The sequence below is a fragment of the Conger conger genome, chromosome 8, assembly GCF_963514075.1.
Source record: "Conger conger chromosome 8, fConCon1.1, whole genome shotgun sequence".
Classification (NCBI taxonomy): Eukaryota; Metazoa; Chordata; class Actinopteri; order Anguilliformes; family Congridae; genus Conger; species Conger conger.
Genome location: NC_083767.1, coordinates 10,781,430 through 10,807,908, shown reverse-complemented (window position 1 = coordinate 10,807,908; position 26,479 = coordinate 10,781,430). Strand labels below are relative to the sequence as shown.

Genomic DNA, 26,479 nt, shown 5'->3' with positions numbered 1-26,479 from the left:
GTGATTCGCTTAGTTCAGTCCATGAGAACTGCTTGCATATAAAACTAAAACAAAGCATCTGAAAGTGTGCATGGTGGATTTTCTGGACATGTTAATTGAGATTTAAGACTGCTTGTTCCACAGAAATTGTTCCATTCACCCATCTCTCTCCTTCGCTCTCCCTCTTTCTTGCTCTCTCTCTCACTTTCTTTCTCTCTCACATAATCTCAATTACAACTCAATGTTTCTTTCGCTGAACACATAATAGACTCTTAATTTGCAACCAAACTGAGGAGAACCCATTTTAATTTAATGTGGGATTTAAAACAAACACATTCAAAAAATCGACCTTGAGAGGCTGCGATACATCCTGATTGATGTTTTTTTAAAATATATATATTTCCTATTTCATTTTATATTTATCATTTAAAAGCGAAATTAGTTCTGGTTTGGTGCCCATTCTCTACACTATACTTAAGGTACATACTTACTAAATATTTTCAAGTCAGGTCAAGTGAGCAATTGGTGTATATTAAGGTATTTAAAAACAAACCATATGTCAATAGTACGCTACATAATGTTTTGCAAGGTGCACATGCAACTCATTCTGGAACCACAACATGTCTGAATATACCTGACTATTTTAACAGATGGTTACCATAAGTTTTACTTAGATGTGAATTGTACACTTAGACCACAGGGAGTTAGACAGCTGGCTATGTCATAAGCTAATGATTATTGGATACGTGTTTAATTCTAATTCATCTATAAGGAAACACTTCACCTGCCTCCCACATAAAACATCACAACGCGTCAATTAACAATGAGAGCAATCGCAGTTTGAGCTCTTGTCTACCAAAACCTGGCAGGATATGAATGTTGTTTTCAGATATCTTCAAGTCCTGGTCTAGCTGAGAACTCCAACAGTGGTTCCGCTCAATGTTAATTGAAACGGTGTTATGTTTTACGTGGGAGGGAACAAAAATATCTACTTGTGATGCTTCCCTGTTGCCATGTAGATGGCATAACTAATGAGTCAATTATCCAATAACATACCCAGCTGTCTTATGCTCTACTGTCTAAGTGCGATTCACCCACTGACATTACTGAATAATCACACAGGACTTTCAACAGAAACTAAGAATATCTTCAGGCTCTTAAAAATATTATAGCTGATTACCGCAGGTATATGGACTGTTAGAAAACCAATATGACGCCAAATAATACAGATTTCCAGTGTGAGATTTAATAGAGTTTAATACCCGAGAATTACTCTGCAAGAAGATAGCATTTAATACATAGAGTAGAAAATGAGGTGGTTAACCGCTTGTAAAACAGTATTCATTGGCATTTATATTAATGAAATCCCATAAAATGTTGCGAATTAAGCTAAATTCCGAGTTTTATGAGACAAAGAATACAACAGCATTGTATTTTATGTTGTCGTCTGAATTTCAATTATTGAACCATTTACTGCAGTATATGCATTTGTTGTTACTACATACATGCACATTTCATTGGGAGATTCCTTATTGGATTTTATGTTCTGTTTTTAACTACTATTAGGTTGGTCAGCTGCTAAAATGTGTGACAACTGAAGCAAAATGGCATGTGCTGGATGGAGACACCCCATACATACAAATGAGCATAGTTAAATTTCACTCTTCATTAACTGTGGATAAATGTTATGAACCTTATTTCTGTGATATATCTGAGAACTGAATTTATTCACAGAATAATTTCAATAAAAATAATCCCTTTTAATTCATAATCATGCTTTTTTATCTGAAAGGTTTTCCCTTTCAACAAAGAACTGTGAAATGAGAAACCATTCTGTGAGATACTAGCACTGAACAGAATACCACCTAAGACCCACACAAAAGAACCATTGAAAAGAAATTGAATTTCTAATTTCTTGGAAATGTCTCTTTGCTAAATGCCAACTGGTGTAATAAATTGGCTGGAGAAAGGTGGCTTAAAAGCCTAAGAATGAATCGCATTACATGCGCAGTGTGACCTTATGGAATATTTGGGAAGTGAGGAGTGCAGCCCTGCTCGGTGTAATAATTACACTTGTGTGGCGTGCCGGCTGTAATTTGAGCAGATGTTTAATCTCTCCCTGGGGGAGGTGAATCCGGAGCGAGTGTGTTGTACTTTATCAGGCTCTGTTCCCCAGGGCTGGAGGTTAATGTAAAAATCAAACACTGCAGCACGCTCCGCATGTAATGCTGCTGTACCTTGGCGCTCCCCCCCTCCCCCCACCCCCCCCGGGCCACCCCGGTTTTACGCATTCCAGGCGCAGGTGCCAGCCAGCTGTTCCCGGCGACTGCAATCACTCACGCTCCCATCCCAGGACGGAGATGTAATCTCACTCATCTTTCCCCCCCACCTCCGCCCGAGCAGAAAAATGTGTCACACCTCACACTCGGACGTAGGCAGGAGGTATGCTAATTTATTCATGCCGATGTGCGTGTAGAAAAGTGTGTGTTTGTGTGTTTTCAGCGTGCACACGTGAAGCGTCTCTCTATGAAGCGTGGCATGAAAGTGCTGTGAATGCATTTACGCCGTACTGTTGGGGCGCAAACAGCCTGGATGGCGGTATAAGCATTCAGTCTGACTGCGTAAGCAGATAATCTCCACTGTTTTGGTGTTTGTTACTCCTTTGATGTTCATAACATTTCCTGTTTATGGCCTTACAGGAGAGAATAAACTATAAATAAAGACGTGTCGGACCATTGCGTATCTCACTGTTTTAAACTTCGGTTGATTTACATTTTGTGTCACCGTGCACATTTCATGTACTTTTTATGGGGCAGCACACATTTTATTCACTTTTTGTGATACAGTGCAGATTTAATGTACTTTTCATGACAATGCACATTTGATGTACTTATTTTGTGATACAGCGCACGTTTGATGTACTTTGTGACATTGTGCACATTTTCCATTGTGACTTTGCTGTGTTAAGGAGCCACACTGTAGAGGAACATAAGTTGCTGACAGTTGGTATTAGCATTCAAGCGATTATTCATCCTTGAGGAAGGACTAAGAACATGTGCTTGCTTCCTCCTGTATGACTCAAGTGCACCATTTAGAGGGTGCTGATTAATATACCGGGGAGGCAGACAACAAAAGACTACAACTATTTCTGGGAAGCTTATAATATAAGCTGATGAACTTTTTATTAAATGTATTGTAATATGTAATTTGTGTGCTACCTGCTTTTAACACTAAAAACGAAATCTGTATAAACAGTTGAGATAAAAACTGTTATTACAATCTATTTCCAAAATAAACCAATCACCAAAATAAGCTGAGCATTTTGCTGCACCTAATAGACACTTGAAATGGCAAACGACATTACTACTTGGACAGTTTTGCTTTCTGAGAGGTTAACACAATGACTGGGATGTTGTCATCGAACAGTCAGGCATTGTGGTCAGTGTAAGACAAATGTAGGAAGTTTGACTCAGGCACAAGAGAACCCGTTTTACAGCTGAATGCGGCATCTGGAGTGGAGAAGACAGGAGTTTTTATTGTCATCGCATCAGATAGACCAGAGGGACAGGCCCTTTGAGTTGGCTGTCTTCCGTGCTTAGCCCGCCTGGGTGAGTGCGGATTTTGGCACCACTGCGTAGAGCTGTCCCAGGTCTCTGCTTCTGTTGTTGGTCAACCCTCGTGAGTTTGTTGTGGTCAAAATACAGGTCAGCTAAGCTCCAGGGTACTGCTGGACGCACTCTTCAAACAGCTTTCATTAGTAGAGCTGGAGGTTGCTTCTTTCTAGGGACCTGTACTGGCCTACAAAAGCTATATTTAATTTTGGGGGTTCTGCAGTTCTTTATGAAAATGGAATTGTGGCAAAAGAATTGTGCTTTTAAAGCAGTCTTTCCAGCACTCTTTACCTCATTTTACCTACGTTCATGACCTTCCTCTAAATGCGTCTCATTCTTCTTCATCTTGAAACAGATAGATCTGTTAAGTAGAAGTTGTTGAGATTTTGATCTTCACTGGGAAAATATATCACTTTGCAATGACAAAACCTGACACACGGCTGAAAGTGGCTTATTGGTTTATCACAGGCAATTTAGGATTTAGTCTTTTTTCCTTTTGAAAGACAAAGTGTAATGCCTCTGAGCAGGCTAAGTGCTGTTTCTACAGGACTCATTGGTGTATGCAGCAATGTGGAGTTAAGGGCCTTGCTGCCCTCTAAAAGTCTAATAATAAGCCATGGGGGTTTCTGTAGTGACCAACACAAAGATAGTGTGGGTTTTTCATTATTATTGTGTGATGAGGATGAGGGGGAGAATTATGTTAAATTGCTCAATTTAAATAGCTAAATTGTGAGAATCATTTAAGAGCAGATGCAGAATTGTAAAATTGCTTGTTTGATGTGACAGAATTAAAAAGTGTACCCTCAAGTAAATGATAACCAAATCACGTGAATCCAATGGCAGGGCATGTTGGGCAGAAAAAAAGAGCCTTCGCTGTGCATCCCAGGTTTTTATTGCATTCATAGCAAAGGCCTGAATCAGAAGCCTTGCTGCACTTTGATAAATATTTCTGTGGGGAGATTGAAATCTTCATGTGGATTCATGGGTTTCTGTACTGGCAGATATATGATTGGTATGATGGTCCCTTATGGATGGGCCAAGGGTATCTGATCTGAGTGAGTGGATTTGGCTTTTTCTGGAGTCTTAGCTAAAATTGGCTGCCAAACCTTTTCCGTGAATCAGAATGAGATTCTGCTTTGAGCCTGTGACTCAGACTCTCGTTTGACATAGAGGTCTGTGTATGTACTTCAAACCCTAACACAGGCATAAAGACAACCTTTCCTGAAAAAAAAAATCAATCGGTGAAAGGCATTGCCATCTATTTTCTTTGTATTCAAATAAAAGCATTCTGCGTAATTCATCATCCATCTTCGAAACGGTACTTATGAATGCATCCATAGTGGCACACAAAGTAATTTTTACAAAATGGTAGAAATAATGCATTTTTGCAGTGATGCAACGAATGTGTGTAATTACATTAGCACATTTGTACTTGCGTGTTTGCGTGTTTATATTAGCGCAGAGCAAACAGTCAGAGTCATCGCCTACCTTAATGAACTTTGGGAAATGCTGGTAGCACATTTTGTACATTTTGCAATTTAATATCCCAGGCGCTGTCTCTGCTGAGCCAGCAGCCTAATTGCTAAATTAACCAGAATCAATCAGAGAAAAACAGCCTTGATGTGCTTTGGATTCCACTTAAAGCTGAGGCAGAGGGTGACTGGTATAAATTCCACTTCATTAGGACTGATCCCCCTATGGGCTCCTAATACGTCTCCCGTACCCAGACTCATTTGATAAAAATTAGGCTGTGTGACTGCCACTGTCCACAGCCCACGCACAAGGTCACTCATTGTTCCCTGTATACGGGAACTTCTCGAACGCATTCAGCCCCCATGTGCTCTTCTATCGTATCACAGCATCATGCTGCAATGTTGTCTTGCAGAGCAGTGTTTTGTCTAAAATGTGGAGTCATTCATTAATTAAATTCTCACCCCCCCCCCCTCCTTGGGATTAATCAAGCAAAGATAAGACCTTTATAGACTATTATACACTCACTGAGCTCTTTATTAGGTATTTATTAGAATTATTTTTTAGACTTAATTGTCTTCTGCTGCTGTAGCCTATCCACGTCGAGGTTTGACATGTTGTGTGTTCTGAGATGCTCCTCTGCATACCTCTGTTGTAATGTGTGGTTATTTGTGTTGCTGTCACCTTCCTGTCAGCTTCGACCCTTCTCCTCTGACCTCTCTCATTAACAACAGGTTTATGCCCACAGAACTGCTGCTCACTGGACTCTAGAGACTGTTCTGTAAAAATGTCAGGAGATCAGTAAATTCTAAAATAGTCAAACCACCCTGTCTGGGACCAACAATCATTCCATGGTCAAAGTCTCTTAGATCACATTTCTTCCCCATTCTGACATTCGGTCTGAAAAACAGCTGAATGTCTTGACCACATCTGCATGCTTTTATGCATTTAGTTGCTGTCACATGGTTGGCTGATTAAATATTAGGTCTACCTAATAAAGTGCTGACTGAGTATATGTGCATAAACACATTTACACGTATAATTACGCTTGCAATGCTTTGGGCCTTACAGTAGAGGCAGTTAGTGGACATTCGCACTAAGAAAGTTGTTTTTTATGGGTCTGAGAGTTCACTTGCCAGCTTACTGTACACTATCAAAACAGATGAGACTCAATTTCATGCGTCATAAACGCTGTGAACCACCCACAAAGATGACAGGATGCGATCTCCCAGAAAGCATTGCATTACTGGCAGGAAGAGAAATCCTCTTCCTGAAGCAAGCTGGGAAAGATCTAAGGGATACAATTCCTTGTGTGAATTTATTTCCTTATTCTGTAGTGAAAACAAATCCTGTCATTTCTGTACGTATATTATTTGCCATGAGTGTTCCCCAGAAAATAAATATGTTTCTCAAGTATGTGCGGATCCACGCTATAGTGACAGCTCTCCTATCAGTTGATTTGTCAACTCGTACCATTATTAATATTTAAATATTCACACTTCTTTATGTGCTGCTATGCTGCAATTTTTTTGCCTGTGGTTACATAGACAGATTTCACACCTATAAAGTGTAAAAATAACTTACCTGAGAATTAAAGCGTTCTTATCAGCACAAATTTGCATACTTTTAACCTTCAGAACTTAACCTTGAAAATCACCCAGATAAACTTGTAAGGTTGTTTTTTTGGTCTGCTTGCTCACTTATGATTGGTGATTAAGTAACCTGCTTGCCTGTAATGTAGAGTTTTTTGGCCTACCAACAAGAGTTAAAAGATGCTTATTATGTGCAGATCTGATGTCCAGCATGGGGGGTAAATGTTGAATGTTCTGCCAACCATACTGTGCTACCGAGGCAGGAATGAGTATTGATCAGGAGACTTTCTGGCCGTATCTATTACAGAAGATAAACACACCCTCCTCTCCTTTGGCTTTCCTGGGCCTGGGGTGAACCTGCTACTGTATCATGAGTTAGCCAACAAACTGTCAGCCCCGGTTAATATCCTGGAGAAATGTGCCCCTGGCTTGCCTCGGGAATAGTCGACCTGCAGATACGGCTATGTCGTGTCAATAGTATTGTTACTGTTAGAAAGAGAACAAAGACCAGGTGCTCCAGGTCATTTTCAGTTTGTAGTTATACGCTGTATGCCCATATGGTTATTTGAGTAATACAACAGATTGATAAAAATCCTCCCAACAGAATGTGTATGAAACCTTGTATTATGGTACTTTGAAGTAGGGGTGATGTGCCCCTGAAGTTATACATACATGGAAAGTGCTCACTGAGCACTTTATGAGGAGCTTGTATACCTACTTATTCATGCGATTATCTAATCAGCCAATCGTGTGGCTGCAGTGCAATGCATAAAATCATGCAGATACAGGCCAGGAGCTTCAGGCAATATTCACATCAACCATCAGAATGTGGAAAAAATGTTACCTAAGTGACCGCGGAATGATGCCAGGCAGGGTGGTTTGAGTATCACCACAAACGTCTTATTTTCAGAAATTTTCACACACAACAGTCTCTAGAGTTTGCAGAGAAGGGTGCGAAAAACAAAATACATCCAATGAGAAGCAGTTCTGTGGTCAAGTAAATGAGAGAAGTCAGAGGAGAATGGCCAAACTGGTCAAAGCTGACAGGAAGGTGACAGTAACTCAAATAACCGCCCATTACAACAGTGGTATGCAGAAGAGCATCTCTGAACACACAACCCCGTCAAACCTCTAAGTGGATAGGCTGCAGCAGCAGAAGTTGAATAAATCTCATACATACCAAATGGAATGCTCACTGAGTGTACATTTAGTTTCTTAATTCCAACTCAACAACCAGTATGGGGCAATCACAGAATGGGCCCCCAGGGTAGCTTGCTTGATTGTATGTGTGCATTCTGTGAATAAAAATAAATAATGCAATACTGATGCTAGCTACTGTGTCCTCACTGTGCTGCCTGTAAGACCTTCACCTTCCCTCCTTCAGTCCTTGAATTACCAGATTATTATTATTTAATGGACTCTGTTAATAACTTATGCCAAAATCACATTGCTTTTAGGCCAGTGCTGAGATGAGCATCGACAGTAGCCAAATTGTACATTAGCAAGCATAGCGCCTTTTGAAAAGCCACTTGATGTTTTTGACTGGCTCCATTTTGGTTCTGTTGGCACGTGGCCCTGAGTCCAGTCTGCTCATTTTGCCCAGGAGGGGACCAGGGACTTTGCATTGACTGAAGTCCTCGTGACATGAAATAGACCACCCCTTCTGCGATGGATAATCTTTAGCCCTTGCAAAGCCATTTCACACACCTCCCCATTATGCTTGAGTGCATTTGCTCAATGCAGTGGCACCTGAGAAGCAGAATTGAGTCTTTCATTTGCTCCCAGGACTGCAGGCTGTGAGACTCTGCGCTGCTTCCCTGAGTGCCAAGTATGGCCCATCTCACCATCCAAGCACTCTGCTTTTGTTAACATGCCTGCAGTTTTAGCCAGTCCACAAGTTCTCTTTTCTCCACTAGCCTCTCTGAAAAGCTATAGTATTGATCTCTACATTAAGCAACAACAATAATAATAAGAATATGGATAATATTAATACAAGCAAATAGTATAATAATTATTATCATTATTATTGTTATCATTATTACTATAAATGAACCCACTGACAGCTGAAAACCTTTGATTCCACCTCAGAAGGTAGAAAACTCAGAAGGGAAGAATTGCAGATACCACTGGATGCAGCTATTCCAGTTTATCCAAGGTTAAAACCCAGATTTAAATTATATGCTTAAAGCAACATCTGTGTGAGGTAAATTTGAAAAGATATCCAGCACAGTTCTCTGCCTTCCTTACCATCTTCCTTGCATCTTTTGCTCGCCAAGCGTGAACGGACAATTTTCGTGCAACTTGTCATTTTCTCAGGGTAAAGTGGAGAGCGAAAAAGCTGATTTGCTGGTTTTCAGACAGTTTTTTTTAAGTCCCTGGACAGACTGGGTGCAGATTTGGGAAGGGAAATATGTGTGCTGTCTGCCATGTCTCATTTTGCAAGAAGTGCTGCTGTGATATTTCCCCATGAATCTCTTTCCCTGGCTAATCTGGGCCCATGGGCTTGGTGAGAAGAGGCCAAAGTGTGTTTCAGTATTTACTTAAGATTTCCGATGATTGAATGTTTATTATTGTTTTGTGCCAGGAAAAGCTTTATGTCCATTACAAAACTACAAAACGGTCCAAAGATCCAGCACTGCTGGTGTTAGAACTACCTGCTTGAGCTTAGGATATCACCTTTCTGTGTTTTTATTTCAGTTATTTGTCTAAGGAGGATTCGAATATTGGATCTTTATTTATGTGTGTGTCTGTGTGTGCGTGCGCATGTGCCTCTGTGTGTGTGGGAATAAACCACAATTTTATACACACGTGACTAGGGTGGTAATGCATATTGATGTGGAAATTGTTTCAGAAGTGAAATGGATTTTCAGCATGCAGATAATAGTACATAGATAGTCTGTCGTATGCCAAGAAGAATTACATATCCACTATTCTTCCAGTTGCAAGGACCCAGGTCTGCTGTGGTGTGAGGGGAGCCACACGATTCACACTGAATGTTATTTCCCCCAGGGCTGGAGAGATATTAATGTGCACCATGCTCCCTGTTTTATGGTAACACCCCAGATAGCTTGCATGTGTAATGAACCTGCGGCTGAAGTCAGAACCCATCTTGGGATATGTGTTTCAAATATAATGGAACTGATGCCAAAATGGATGAACAAGTAAACAAACCAATAAATAAGTAAAGGTTTGACCATTATATAAATAATAATAGATTTCTTTAATGCATTTCTTTCCAGAATAATTAGAGTAATTACATTGGAAGAAGTCCACCTGTGCTTGTCAGCTAGGGCGAGGCAGATTCCCATACGACCTGGCCACAATGTTTTCTTCTTCTTCTTTTCTTTTTTTTTGCTACGGCATTAGTTTGCAAATCTGCCTCAGCAGGAGGAAGCCATCAATCAAACGTCTCTGATTCACTCCGGTCCCATTTAACTTCCATTATCGGCATTCTGTGTGCAAACAGGCTGCTGTGGGTGAAAGGGCTCTCAGAGCAATAAGACTGCACTCACTTTAAATGATATTGGGACAGTCTGTGCCATGGAAATGTCTGTCGCGTTCATCTAATGGTGGAAATGTCACAGTGGTATCGGGTCACAATGTGGTAAATACTGTGTAAAGGAAGCCTTGCTTTACATTGTGTGTTTGTGCATTCTGCTAGCATTGCAATAAGATCCCGATGATAGTTGCTTCAACTCTTCAACGATGTAGATGTCATTAGTTTCCCTTTATATCATAGCTTTGGGTAAATGGTAAAAGCTTGGCATTTATATAGTTCCTTTATCCAAAGCTTCTTATTCACCCATTAATACTCACACCAATGGTGATTGACTGCCATGCAAGGTACCAGCCAGCTTGTCAGGAGCACTTAGGGGTTAGGTGTCTTACTCAGGGACACTTCGACAGGGCGCAATCGAACCAGCGACTGCCGGACGACTGCTCTTACCGCCTGAGCCAATGTCGCCCCAATGGGGATTTTACATTGACGAGCAGCAATTCATCTTTAGAGAACCAGTAATGATAAACAACATTTTCCCCCTCCTCAGGGATTTGTATTTGGCCCCAGCGAAGGACACGTATCCGTCTGGACGGACGGCCTGCGGCGGAGGGACTGGCACGACAGCGAGAGCATCAGACGGGACGAAATGCGTGTGGGTATGTAAAGCACATCCTCCACAGATAGCGGGCCTTTCTCTTTTTCAGCCCTTTTCCGCCACACTTCCCCTCCCCATTTGGAAGTGGCTCGTCATGCTAGCAAGCCCTCGTCAGCGCTGCGGCCCCCTCCATGAATTGGGGAGGGCGCTGGTCCAGTATATCAGTGAGTGACTCCTCCAGAGTGTGTCCCCACATTCAGGCTCTTTTTCACTTCCTGCAGAGCTGGCCCAGGCTGGCCGCTAGTGGCCAATCAGTGAGTGAGTCCTGTGTGTGGAGGCAGAGAGAGTCCTGTGGACTGAAGCCTTCCCCTGTACTGTAGTTTTACTAGCTGATATTTAGTGCATCATACACATCTGGTCATTTTCTGCACAATTTTAAAAGAAAGACTATTCTATTTTTCAATGCACTGTAAATGCATATTCTGTATGTTAATGGAATTAGCTTCCTTGCTAGCTTAATAGCTGGTAAGACAGTGTGGAGAGACTTGAATGACATATGTTCCGTAGTTGGCTAAAATCCAGTTCGAAATTGGCTGAAAATGAATTAGCCTTCGTACTGTAATAACGTGTGCGGTACAAGTGATGTACAGTGGCATCTTGAACATAAAATATGTAATATCGTAAGTGAGGTAGACGCATAAGTAACAGTTCCCGGGGCTAGACAGCTATACTACATATAGTGCATGTCCTCTGTCTACATATTTTGCTGCCTTCTATCGCCACACTAAAGGCAGGCTCTAAGGACTCTGATATAATTTGTTTGGAGTCCAGACAGGTGGTACTCGCGCTCTTGCTGACCTCAGTGTGGGAGAATAATGAGCGGGCACGTTTTGAATTTACAGTGCACCAGCATAGTGCACAGACAATAGCTTGCCCTTCTGGTTACACTACAAACCATCCAGCCGCTTACGACCTTTCTGTGATTGGTGGTTGCCTGAGGCATTTACAGGAAGAAGTTGCTAAAACATTAAATCAGTTAGAAAGAGGAGAGTAGTTTGAGAATTTACAGGGTCGTTCGCTGCACATTTCACGTATATTGTAATATATTTAGTCGGCTATATTAAAATGTGTATTGCATGTATTGATCTAATTTATTACTGCGGCTGCTGAAACATACTTGTTGAAGCTAATCGTTTAATTTAGGATCTGCCAGATATGTAAGATTTTCTGTAAGTGACACAGGCCACTGGTCCTTCGTCCTCGTGGTTCCAGGGCCTGATAGATGGCTGCACTGCCATGGCTGAACTATTTCACCTTATTCACCCTCTTTTCACAACTCTGAACAGTGCCTGCTCCTCTGCTGGGCTTTGCAATGGATCGTTGCCTCAATGGACAGTAATGACTTCATGTAAAAGGCCCAGGGACATTGGAACACCTGCGGAATAATACTATTACGCTTATTTCCATGAACGTATTGTACTGTGTATATATATATTTTTTTTTGCCAATCAACTTTTTCTTTTTTTGATTTGTCAATATAGGAAACAAAAACACCCACTTTCCCCCACCCAGGAAGACTCCCATCCCTCCCCCCTCCCAAGGAACACAACAACCACATAACCCAGACAAAACACCCAAAATCAAAACAAAGACCTAACATCTGCAGCTGCTGAATGCCAGGCATCCAATCTCCTATGGCTAGCCCCGTGAATCTGAGCGATTGAGTTTGAAGTTGATAAAATTTAGATAAATCAAGTTTCATTCAAAATGACTCTGGGACAGCGTGGAATATCTCTGCCAGGAATATTGGATAAGGTTGCGGCCACTCGGTTCCAAAACTGATTCGCAGCGGGTCAATCCCAAAAAATATGCAGGAAGACGGACCCCTTAGGGCAGGACTCACAGATCGCAGAATGAACATGCATCATGTTGTGACGTTTTTAAGGTGTTATGTGTGTTCTGTAAAGAAAGTTGTAGTGTATGAGCTGATGGTCAATACACTGTATATAATAATGGACATCTTCAATATCTGGTTTTTTTATTTTATTTGTATTATTAGATTCAATTAAATTGTGTACAAAGGCAAAGTTAAATGCTTTCACAGATCACAAAGACATTCCACATTTGCTGTAGATGAGTGATTGCACCAAGTCACCTTTACCCCCTTTCTTTATGTAGCACATGCTCTGGAAGATCTGATACAATAACGCATCTTTCAAACGTCACTTTAGCAAAACATAAATGATGCTTTTATAAATCTATGTTTCAGAGATTCACATTGTAGCAGCTATTCCTTTTCACCTAAATGGGTAATTTTTGGAATTGCTTATCTCATATGAAGAAAATAATGCTGGAATATATGTTCTCTGGAACATTCTCAGAGAACGGCTTTTGGAATTAAATTAATTTTGTGACTCATTAGTATACCAAGTTAAATTATGAATGAAGTAATTATTCACATTAATAGGCAAAGAGACACAGCCTTGACCCTTGGAGACTTCAAGTAGTTGTGTGTCCCTGAATCTGGCTGATTCATCTCTGCTTGAGTCCTTGTGGGAATGACTCTGATGAATGACTCTGATGAATCCAAGGCATTATCATCATTTTATGTTCAATGTATATTAGCACTTTCAGTACTGGGATTACTTTTTAATCTCACTAGTACATGCGTAGGTTTATTCTGACAGCCATATATATAGAATTACAAAGACATTATATCATGATAAATTAATAGTCTTTTAAATAAGAAAATAATCATTCAGAACAGTCGTTAAAATTGTCAGATAATTTTTCTAACTGTCAAGAACTGTGTTGTAAAGAAGTCCCCTTGTCAGTTACTGTACTTAAATTGATCATTCATTTATTTCACTAATTGTAGATGGGCTGGAATATTTCATTATTTGTGTTTAAATAAAACTTTTTTTTGTATATTAAACCAGGGAACAGCAGCTCTGTGGTGTGATGGGGCAGGGTGATGGCTGTTTGTATCACTCCCTCAGGACATGGAGTCTTGTATTTTAGCTAATGATTTGTATATACACGTTTGCAAGAGCAGTGGTGAATAAATAGGGTATTTGTTGCAGTTTGTGGCATTGTGTACGGTGACAGAGTTCTGCTCGTTAATTTTAATGCCACATATCAATCACATAGAACAGAACAAATCTTTTTTTCATTATTTTTCTCAACTCCAGGCAACAAGCAATTTGTGGTCATGCCCAGTTTATTTTAAACCCTGTTATTTCAAGCAACATGCATCTGTTGAATGAAATCTCAGTATTGAAGACAGCTAAATGTTGCTGTGCCAGCAGTTTACCTTACCTAAAGCAGTCTAAGCTCGCATCATTAGGAATGATAGATCAACATGCACACATGGAGAACATCACATTGTTTTATTCTGAAACTGGACGCTATTTACTATTTACTGTCAGCTAAAATATTCATGAAATGAAAATGAATATAAATATGAGTCTGCTAACCTCAAAAAGCTTCAAGCTAAACTTGACTTGCTAACTAGTGGCATTTTAATCGGGTTATTGAGATACATTTATTTCTGTGATATGCCACTTACAGCTATATTGACATCTATATTGACATCACCAACTTCAGTTCAATTTAACTGCATTTGTATGGGGCTTTTTACAGAGACATTGTTGCAAATATGTTTTTTGAGAAGAAAAGCTTAAAGCCTCAAGCAAGCAACATTTTTTTTGCGCACAGGATAATCATTTATGTAGATTGTTTACAGTTATTTTATTGGGAATGCACATTTAACATGCAGTGCCTTTTCCCTAAAAACTGTAAATAATTAATACATCAGCAGAATTTCTAACATTATGGCTTTTTAATATACATGCTGTGCTCCACAGATCAGTTCTCTTTGATGCCTGGAGCTTGTTAAATTGCATCACTGCTATATTTTTATCTGATGTAACTGGATTGAATATGATTAAAATAAAGTTTATGCTCTCTAGCTTTCACCCTTTCACCCTGGTTTATTTATTTATATGTATTTATTTATTTATACATGTATATATCTTCCCACTTCTCTTGCTATGAAATGGCCTGTATTTATGTCGAGCTTTTCACAATGCACTCTACGGTTAATGTCTCTCATTCACCCATTTACTGTCCACACGCACACACGCACACACCGACACCTTTTGCCAATACGCAGCATTGTGGCACAATGATAAGACATTTTAACGCTGTCCCTCGACCAATGCAGGAGTGAATACGCATACCTGTCCAAGCAGAACAAGAAAAAACAAACAAGGAACCAACCACCCAACTCCCCTGTCCAACTCCATATTCCACACAGCCTCATGGGACAGGACTGCCCATGGCTACTTTCACTTCCATGGCCTGCCAAAATAATAAAATGTCTCTCTGTACTGTTTTCCTGAGCAGCTCCTGAAAAGAAGCCATTTTTTGTGTGTATACAGCCTTTACTTTGTATCTGTTTTTCTGGTGTAGGGCTAGAGCAGTTTTTTTCCACCTCTCTCTCTTGTTTGCGGTTTGGCATCAGTGCTTCAGAGGAAACGGACATGCTAAATTCTTTGAAGGGCTTGTTAATAAAACAACAAATAGAATAGCATCAGATTGTGGCCAGATTTCTGTCTCAAATATACAACCCCTACTGTCTCTCCCACATCAGCAATTCACAGGATGTAGTTTTTATAAAACGGGTGCACAACGCCAGTCCTGGAGGGCCAGTGTGTTTTTAGAGTTTGCCAAGGGGGGACACTTGGTTTTAATTGTGAGTCAAGAAAAAGTGTTGCTTGTTTGAATCCAGGGAGAAGGATTTAATTCATACAGCATTTGTCCTTAACCATGCATCACAATGAAACACTGTTTTTCTTCACAAATACTCTTTGGAAAGTTAGATTTGGTGAAGTCAACAAACTGTACTTGTGAAGTACACTGGCTTTCGTGTTGTGTCAAGTGCTAAGCGTTTCATCACTTAAGCCCTTAATACTGTATGTCATTGATTGGCTAAACGGTCCAGAGACTTGGTTTCCAATACCTAAATCGCCTGCTGATAATTTGGCCCTCCTCCCCTGAAATTAATGTTCCACTGAAGAATGTATGCATATATCACAGAATTCATGTCTTTACTGCTAAATCATGAAAAAATGGCCATGCATTTTTCCCGCTGAAACGCACGGCTGGTTTTGCATTTCTGAATAGTCATAGGTGTACTCAAATAACTATTATACAGATGCTTGCATTAATGCGTACACTTCTCTCCCTCAGTGTCCTGGATCAAAATGGATGATTTTTGCGTCCTGCATGCAGCTGTTGCGAATGGCTGAAAAGCCGCTGCCAGTCTTCGCCGTGTCTGACTGGCAGCTCCAGTGACACGGAATGTCTTTTTCTCCGCCGCCGTGCGGAGGCTTTGATTTACAGTGGGCAGTATCTCAGCTGAGTGGCAGTAATGTGTGGTGCCTAATGTCTGTCAATAACTCAGTCCCTGACGCAGGATTTCAAGTCCAAATCAGGGCCTTGGATTTAACCCAGGGCTATTTACTCCTTTATCCAGAGATGAAGGTCAGAGGGGGATTTTTACCTGTACTTTTGTAATGTGAGCATTTGAAAATATACTTTAAATGTTTGTGTATTCAGTGCTCATTGTGAACCTTTGTCCATCACTTGTATGGATGTTGTACAATACAGCATGATTTTCCAATTAACAGCAATCAGCTTCATTGAATAGAAGATCAAGATGATAATAAGATGATAATCAAGATCAAGATGATAATAATATGTTATGCATAAGCTATAGGCCTGGATTCAGCTATTACTTTTGCCCTTAGTTTTGAAATATTGATTGAAGCCAGTCCATAATTATACCCCTTGTTATTTCAGGCTGAGTCCGTGCTGATGTAAAACAAAAACTCAACAAACTGTATTTGTAAATCAAAGTTAAGGGTGACTGTTACGCAGTATGAGCTAAAATTTCATTCAAGTTCCGAATGCCAGACTTGGGCATAACAAAATTACATTCATTAGTTTGCAGATTCCTGATGCAGTTGCAGTGATTCATTGTCCGTTGTCAAGTGCTGATTTTGTCTTTTAATTTCTCTCAAGGCATGTCTCATACTTCAGAAAGGAAAGACTGTACCTTTTTTCAAGAAATTCTGTGATTGCTTCAGTTCTTTGTCACACTGTACAGTATAATGCATTCCACCAAAAATGCTTTTATGCCTGTTTGTCTGTTTTAAGGTATAGGTGATAATTTTACACCTGTTTGTCTGTTTCCAGGTAAAGGTGATAATTGTACTCCTGTTTGTCTGTTTTCAGGTAAAGGTGATAATTGTACTCCTGTTTGTCTGTTTTCAGGTAAAGGCGAACAGGGAAAACCTTACCCTCTTGCTGAAGATGAGTGTGACGACTCTGCGTACAAGGAAAACGGATTCAACATCTACGTCAGTAACAACATCGCCCTGGACCGCTCTCTGCCAGATATACGGCACCCAAAGTAAGCTCATTAGTCTGCTCCTGGGTCTCCGGTTCTCTCCTGCCTCTGTTTTTAATGGCCGCCGGACAGCTGTGTTGTTGCCTGTGACGAATGTGACCAGAGACCCGTACCTGTAATGAATAATGACAATAATGGAAATGAAATGTCCAGCGTAAATCTTAGCATGCCTCTGTTGATTTATACACCTGGGATAGCGGGCCTGCATGCCAGCAGCACTGTCCCACACACATCCACGCTCCAGATCAAAGGTGCTGGTTCTAATTGGCAGCACTACTTGTACCGCTGCATTAAAGCAATTATGAATGTTGCATGGGATTTCTTGATGAGGTATTTCATAGATTGACACCAAATTATTCTCACATGAGGCTTCAGAGCACACATTGATTGTTTCCGGGAACTCTCCTGAGCCATGCCATTAGCTTTTCACACAAAAGCTATTTATTTCAGGGGTTTTTTCTTTTTCTTTTAAAATTCCTTGAATACCTTCTTTTTAGGTTCCTTGAATACATTTTCAATGAGTTTAAAATCATTCAATGTTACAGTCGAGACCAAATGTGGTCTGGTGTGCTACTTACAGAAGCTGAAACAGAAAACAATTTCACGTGCATCACAAATGGATGAGAAGCAGGATGGACTGAGGGAGGGAGAGAGAGGGGGGATAGGGAGGGGGGGGAGAGAGGATCTGCTTGGATCTGCTTTTAAATCCATATCTTATTCACCTTTACATACTGTAGGGTTCTTGACATTGTTTGCCACATGTATAATTATTACTGAGCACATCCACTCTAGCTTATGTAGCGGACTCAGGTGGTCATTATAAAGGCGAAACACTGCAATTACTGCTACAGAATAATGATTTTCAAATAAGCAAATATGACATATATAATAAGATACTCTTTGCAAGGTACTGGTAGTAATCCACAATGTGTTCTGTTTAGAGCAGGGGCAACTCCAGTCCTGGAGGGCCAGTGTGTATGCAGGTTTACCTCCAGTCCTGGAGGGCCGGTGTTTATGCAGGTTTACCTCCAGTCCTGGAGGGCCGGTGTGTAAGCAGGTTTACCTCCAGTCCTGGAGGGCCGGTGTGTATGCAGGTTTACCTTCAGTCCTGGAGGGCCGGTGTGTATGCAGGATTAACTCCAGTCCTGGAGGGCCGGTGTGTATGCAAGATTTTGCTGCCACCAGTTACCCAGGTTCAATCAGCGAATTAGCCATATGAACCATGACTGATTCACTAATTAGACCACGATAAAATGTTACAAGACAAAAACATTTATCAGCTGCTGGTTATATCACAGAATGTAGCTGAAAAGGACAGATCACATAAATTATTGGGCTAATTAAATAATTAAGAGCAGAAGTTGGTCTGAAATCCAGAAACGGATATAGCCCGTCTTGCCTATCCCTGGTCTAGAGTGTCTGTATGGGTCTCTCCAATACACATACACACACACAATACAAACACACACACAATACACACACACACACTCACACACACACACACTCACTCACACACAATACACACACACATACACACACACAATACACACACACACACACACACACTCACACACACACTCACACAATGTAACGTGATTGCTATTGTCATGACACTTATAAAAAAAAAAAAGAGGAAAGCAGTTTGCCGTGTGATTGTTTATCCCAATGCTGCAGGCTGCTGTTCCCCTGCTGGAATGTACTTATGCCTATTATGACTTACCCACACTGCGTTTCCTTCCTTCTTACTAAACACATCAGATTTAATACCAGGCAGCTTTGTTCTAATGCTTTATAAAAGCTCCAGGTATCGCGTGCCTGTTCAGGAATGCTGCTCGTAGGGACTGTCTGAATCGTTGTCTCAGCACGAACCAGCCCGGCAGTTTGAAGTCACAATGTGGCAGCTGATTAGTCAAATGCTGTCTGAGAAAGGAAAGGCAATCATATAAACGTATATATGAGTTAGCCCTCAGACATACATTTCAATATTTCAATGTATACTTCAAAAAGTTGTGATGACGAGAGTGCAGGAAAAAAAGAGTAGGGTATTGCTTCTGGACACATTACAGGGAGGTATTATTTGTCGTACTGTTGTCTTTTGTTTTCATTAAATATGTAATTCAGATTTTTCGAGTGAAATCATTTACTGTTCAATTGGTCTTCATCACAGAATACGAATGTACAGTAGTCGTATGGTATATATGTTTAAAGAAATCCAATGTGATGGATTACTGTCAAAGCAAGACAAAAATAGTCATAGGCCAAAATCCCATGAGGCTTCACAGCCAGCAGAAAGGGATGACGAACAGCTAATGCAGGAAAGTAAAATTCTGGTAGAAAGGTAGAAAGGTAAGCACGGTGGTTTAAACCTTTGTTTGACGTAACATTATTGTGTGTCCTCACAAGTACAATGAATTTAGTGAGCCATTACCTTCAGCACACATCTGTAGAGAAGTGACTCATCAGAGGTTCAGCAATGAGTTCTTGCTGAAAGACCCTTTTAATTTGTCTGCCTGTTTTAACGGGTAATCAGAATTCAGGAGCATCAGCCGCAATATTTACTTTTGTATGTTTCCTAAAATATTTTCAGGGCAAAAGGGGGAAATTTGACTGCATGTACTCCTAAAAACAGAGCAAAATGCATACAGGACATGGAGAAAATCTTTTTTCTGATGATTGTGAGGCGACAATTTGACACTTGAAAAGCTTGAATAAGTAGACACTATAAAGAAAAGTAGATAAAAAAACACATTTTGTATCTAGTCAATTTATAACATCTAGAGTGTTCTCTTAAATAATATATAAATCATAATATAAAAATGATATTTTGCAGAATTGTAAGGTATTAAAAAATAGGAGATGTTTCTGTATGTCTATATTAAGAATCATTGAACGTTATTCTTGATTGTCTTGAGGGTCAGAGCGATATATTATTAGTCACAGAAAGGCAGAGATGCTTTATTTGAAATGCCTACATTTCCCAAAAGCCTCAAAAGACAGCACAGCACAGATATTTAACTGATTAGTACATTCAACTTTCAAGTAGAATCTGTTATTCTGTCACTGTAAGTAAGGCTGCTAATATAGGACATTACATGCCTTGCTTGAAGGATATAACTCTCTGGAGATTTTTTCACTTTTGATCCAGCAATGCAAGAGTAACTTACAGGACATGTTAAACATGAAGAGCTCGTGTGTGGGATGATTAAAATAAGATCAATTGGATGAGGCATTCACATTGCTACTTATTAAACGTATTAAACCTTTTCTAAGTTCTTACACAATCATATTATTGTAATTTTAACAGGGTATCACATGACTGGTATATTGTCAATTTTGTGTCCCAGAATTAATCATAGTGTGATGGTGGTTAGATTCTATGATCCGCAGTCTTACGGTACGTCATGGCTAATCAGATTCATATAGCTGGTTACAAAAAGTGCTAATTGAATGGCATTTCTTTCTTACACAGCTGCAAACAGAAGCGCTATTTGGAAAACCTGCCCAACACTAGTATCATCATTCCGTTCCACAACGAGGGCTGGTCATCTCTCCTGAGGACGATACACAGCATCGTCAACCGCACGCCCGATCACCTGATTGCCGAGATCGTCCTCGTCGACGACTTCAGCGACAGAGGTTAGACGTGGTTTTTCGTCCGGTGCTTACGAGGCTGGGGTGCCCATGCTGGGGTGTTCAGCTCCGGTCTCAGCTCTGTCCAGCGATGTCTCAGCCTCTTCACTCTCCTCTGTGTCCTTGTGTTATTGACTACGACATGGCTGCTCGTTTCTCCGCCGGCCTCCGCCTTTGCTTCACTTTGGGCTGCCTGTCCCTCCCGACCCGAGGGAGCTCAAAATGGCTGCTGGCTGTACTGTGCGTATTTATTTCCTTGCCTATGGCATCAGTCAATCAGTGATTGCTTTCACAATTCTCTCCCCTCGCAGAACTTAATCTAATATAAGTCACAGCCCAACAAAGTTTGAGCCGCCGGTGTCCCCTGTTAACTGGCTTCTACTTAAATGATTCAACTTCTTCCGGCAGCTGATTACGTTTTCGGTTTTTGGAGCATGGCATAAGAGTGTTTCTGGAACTTCTTGAGCTAGCTATCATTCTTTCGCTTTCTTTAGAATTAGATGATGAGCTATGTGGCCTGTCTCTCAGGTCATAAGAGGATGCATACAGTATATACACTCAGTGAGCACTTTATTAGGTAGACCTGTACACCAGCCTATTAATGCAAATATTTAATGAGCCAACCATGTGGCAGTAACTAAATGCATAAAAGCATGCAGACATGGTGAAGAGTTTGTTTTTCAGACCAAATGGGGAAGAAATGTGATTTAATTTACTTTGACCATGGAATGATTATTGTTGCCAGACTGGGTGGTTTGAGTATCTTAGAAACTACTGATCCCCTGGGATTTTCACACGCAACAATCTCTAGAATTTGCAGAGAATGGTGGAAAAAATAAACATCCAGTGAGCAGCAGTTCTGCAGGCAAAAATAAATTAATGAGAGAGGTCAAAGGAGAAGGGCCAGACTGGTCAAAGCTGACAGGAAGGTGACAGTAATGCAAATAACCTCACATTGCAACAGTGGTATGCAGAAGAACATCTGTGAACACACAATGTGGATAGGCTAAAATGAATTTAAAAAGTCTAATAAATACCTAATGAAGTGCTTAGTGAGTGTACATTGATCAATTGATTTAGCACTACACCTTAGCTGCTACTGCCATTCTCTCAAAAGGGAGTATTCTTAGAAAACAGTATTTAATATTTACAAAAGGGAACTGACGAAATGTAAAGAGTATTGTGTTAAAACTGGGTCACTACGTTTGCTGAATGAAAGAAAAGCTCTCATCAAAAGGCAATTCGATTTTCTTTCTTAGAAGAGGCACAACGCGTAATTTGTCGCACGTAACAGTAAATATCGGGCCAACGCACAGCAGTCTCGCAGCGAGAGGCTACACAACGGCTTTGAGCTAAGGTGGAAAAGAGAAACGCGTGTCCGCGTTCACACAGTCGGGTGCTACAGGGACGTGGTTTTAGTGAATAGACGGCCAATTTGGACGAAGACGTGTTTGTTATGGGAGCAGAGTCGGCTCTGGCAGCGTATGAGTGAGGTGAACACTTTGTGATGTGTGTCCACACGGTGGGCGGACGATGTGGACCACCAGATGGTCACAGCTGGTGCTGCGTAGCACACGGCTGAGTGTGCTGCCCAATGCATCAGGCCTCATGACAGGGCCCTGTTTGTGTTCGTGCCAGTAGTTGTCTTCATAACGAGGACAGCGGGGTTGTTTTTTTATAGGATTTGGTTTGCCACCTTTTTCTAACCTTGCCAGCCCACTGAAAAAGATGGAAATGGTGGGTGGGAAAGGGTTTTCTTCAGTAAAACAAGTTGGCCAATACACTGAGTAATTGACAGTCCACCTCTTTAGTACTGCCAGACCTCACCAGATCTGAAGCGATATTCATAATGCATTACGAAAGTGCCTACGTCGCTGTAATTAACAACTCGGTTTCTCCTCAACACAGGGAAAATAATTGATGTCACAGAGTCTTGCTCTTCTGAAAGAGGTAACCATAAAATGTTAAAAACACATTTTTAGATAATTACCGGTTTCATATATCTTTCAGATTATTTCTGACAACCGATGTGCTGAGGCGGTTGAATGGAATTAAAAACAATGCAGTGTGAAGATGAAGTGTCTGAAAGCCGAGTAGTGGAGGGTGGTTAACATGGCCGCCAAAAAAACGATACGTCTTTACGATACATCTGTCAAAGCATGTATGATTCCGGTTCCCATACATGCATATTCGACTGGAATATACCATATACTGTATATCGGTCAGACCTGCTTTCTAATAGTATTTGTTTTGCATTCAAATACATTTCTGCATTTGCTATCCTTCCCTTGTGTATTGGAACAAATTTCCCTTGATCCCAAATTTGTATTGATCCCAAAAGTGTAACCCCCACCCACCTGCTCCTCCCTGCAGGCTCAAATGCACCAGGCAAGATCGATCCGAAAAGTATTTGAATCCAAAACAAATACTATTTGAATCCAGGCCTGATATCAGTATTTACTTTTGTCACTGAATTCGCTAGTTACTCCCAAAAACTGTCCGTCAGTGCGTGGCCTGTGATGAACTCTGAACGGGCTTCCATTGAGAGCGGTTTAAAGAAGTTGTGTGTTTAGTTCTGCGGGGAGCGAAGGTCTTCCGAAGATGAGCATCATTCTCCGGGAAGCAAAGCCGTGACATTAAGGAAAAGACGGCTCCGAAATGCCGAACGGCACCCTGGAATAACCTCATTACTTTCCGGAGCACCAGCTTCAGGCAGCAACGATCATGGAAGTCAAATGGAGTTCTGGGGTCGGCAATAGCTCACGTCAGAGACAGGTGGGCTGCTTGCAGACGGATCCAGATCTATCGCTCACATGCCAAGTGTGGAATATGCATAATGCCTCGCAATGCCTCTGCACCAAGCTGACTGACGGGCCATGATTACACCAAACTTCCGTAAGCGTGTGGACAGGAGTGAATGATATACAAAGGAGGCTCCGGAGTCAAAGCATCATTAGTTAGAGATGTGCAGTTAGGTGACGGAGATTTTTCACGAGGATTACTTTTTTTTTTTTTCTGGAACTTGCATGAAATATATCTGTATCCGTCTCTGGAGAATTACGGCTTCATTGAAACCAGAGCTGTTATTTTGGCAAGCTTTCATGGAAGGCAACTAGGTTTTTGCATTTTCCTCTCAAAATGCACTGATGTTTTAATATCAGTTGTGCTGAAGTGTAAATTATAATTTATTTAGGGTTTTCACACCGTAAAATTGGTTCAAATTGAGAAATGATTGTGATTAGCAGCCAATGGGTATTGCTTTTAAGTGACACATCACACTTTTTTTGGAGATGAAATGAAAATAAAATGACCTGCTAAAGGGAAATAACACCTTGATAGCAAGAAGGATTTTTCACTGTGAGCACCTACCATTCAGAACGGAATACATGGTCACATTTGAGAAACGTTTGGGTATTCCTTGGGATTCATTATAACGGCCTGCTGCCGTCTGTAAAATAACGGCGTTGTGATACAGACACTAGAGCTCCAGCAGCTTCCGCGCGCGGAACCCAGAGAGAAAGGATGTCGTCACGGCGCTGATTTTCCCCGGGTGCGGCCTGCCCGAGGATCATGTCAGATTTGCAATTACACCGCAGCCTCCTGCGCCGCCTGTATACAGCCCGGCGAGCAGTAGTTTGCACTCAGCCACTGTGACAAGCCATTACTCCGCACTGTCCTGCTGCCCACTTCGGCTCGCTCCCCGTAGCATTAAGAAAGCCCTTACGCCAACCCTAAGAATTCTACTTTCGGCTCTCCTTCACTGTGACATTTTAAGGGACGCCAAGGAGCCCGCTAAAGCAAGGCGGGGGCCCCGTCGCATTTATTAGCCGCGAAGAAGAGACAGAAAGGTTGGGTCCCGCAACGACTGGCGGAGGCAGGAAGACGTCCTCTGCCCTCAGGGGGCCTCCGCGGAAGGTGACCTCTCCAGGAGGCGGGAGGAGGAGAGAAACTGCTGCCACAGCGTTTGCGCTTCCCCCGCTCCGCCTTACCGCCACGGGGAGGGCAAACCGGCCTTTTAGAGGATGAGTCGGCCCGGTTTATTTTTTCTCCGGATGCGGGGGATGCCTTTTTCATTCTCGCGGTTTACAGACATAGGGCCGACGGATTTGACAGTTGGCGGGTTGGTTTTTAGAACCTCTCGAGACATTCAATTTCATTCAATTTGAAATGAATGTGATTGACTGTAAAAAAAGACTTAGGGATTCATTAATGCAATAAGCAGGTTTTGGATGTAAGTAGAGGGAGAGAGGCAGTGGTGGTGTTACTCAATTACCCACACAAGTACCAATGTTCTCCACACAATTATGAATGTGCTCCACACAAGTATCAATGTTCCCCACGCTCACTTCCCTGAATCTGTCCATGGCAGGACATCTCCAATAGTGAAAGCATGTTCCTACAGTGCTAGAGCTCTTGGTTCTTGGTTTTGAAGAAGATAAAGAATAATGTTGATGTCTACAAGCATGCTAATACTGTATCGATTTAGTCTTTATTTTTTCCTGTATGAATTGTGGTAGCATTCAGCATGGCTACAGCATGTGCCAGGACTTTAGTTATTACTGCAGTGCCAAATTGACATCCTCAATACTACCTCTTGCAATAACTTGACCAACTTGTTTACTTAAAACCCACTTTCAAATCTTGTTTATCGTGAATTACTCTGCAATTTCCATGCAGTGAACTAAATTTGTCTGAAATAGTCCTATCATCTAAGCACAGAGTAAAATCAAGGTGACTGAAAAATCCATAATATAACGGCTCGAGCATTCCTTAAGGCATCTAATTTAACCAGAGCATGCCGGACTGAAGATAAGATTTCAGAATTTACTATCAATTTTTTATGCTCCAGACTCAAAGTCGTTCTACATTTTCTCGATATGAGTTAAATAAACAGATATGTACTTATGTATATGTACGTGTGCACCTGAAATGAGCATTTTTGTGTTCATTTATGACATTCAGTAAACTTGCTGTGTAAACTAGTGTCCACTTAATTATTTATTAATATAATAAAATATGGTTATATACACATATCAGAACATTGATTCAATAAAACCAGTATACTCCTCATACACTAATTCCTCATTCATTACGTGTCTAAGATTGGAAGATTGTAATTACTCCTGTTTTAGCAGGTCAATTGAATCTATCCCCTGTCCAGGAGTCCCATTAGCATATGAACACAGGTTAATTACAGCATTTTTTACTTTTATCGTCAGAGTTTTATGCTTGTACTGTAACAGCTGTGCCGCTTCTTGGCTGATTATGTGAACTGTGTTCGGATCAACCTTCTGTCCATGAGCTATTTATGAGCCACAGGCCATATTAAAAGCTACTGTAGAATTCAAATATAACCATACAGTGCTCAATCAAATTTACAGTAATAAAGGAGTGCCCTCTCAGAATAGTTAAAGGAAAATAAATATAGCCACAAAATGTAATAACAGAATAAAATATGATGATCTCATCTTCAATGTAGTGTGTTGCACTAATCATAGCCTATCAGATTGATCAAAAGCACCTAGGACATAGTTGCCCAAGCTTTCACCGCTCAAATATGTACACATTGATGTTCCAAGCTTCTCAGCTCATGCTTATAGCAAGTATGCAGTTACTGGCCCTTATAGA

The 26,479-nt window shown here is 41.0% G+C and overlaps 1 protein-coding gene across 1 annotated transcript in view; it reads left to right on the top strand.

Annotated features, from left to right (window-relative positions):
- Positions 1-26,479, top strand: part of LOC133135509 (polypeptide N-acetylgalactosaminyltransferase-like 6) — a 163,135-nt gene that overhangs the window by 34,384 nt on the left and 102,272 nt on the right. The window contains exons 3-5 of the mRNA XM_061252557.1: positions 10,699-10,807; positions 17,086-17,224; positions 20,691-20,857. Of these exons, the coding sequence (XP_061108541.1) occupies positions 10,699-10,807; positions 17,086-17,224; positions 20,691-20,857 (415 nt within the window). The remainder of the gene's footprint in view (positions 1-10,698; positions 10,808-17,085; positions 17,225-20,690; positions 20,858-26,479) is intronic.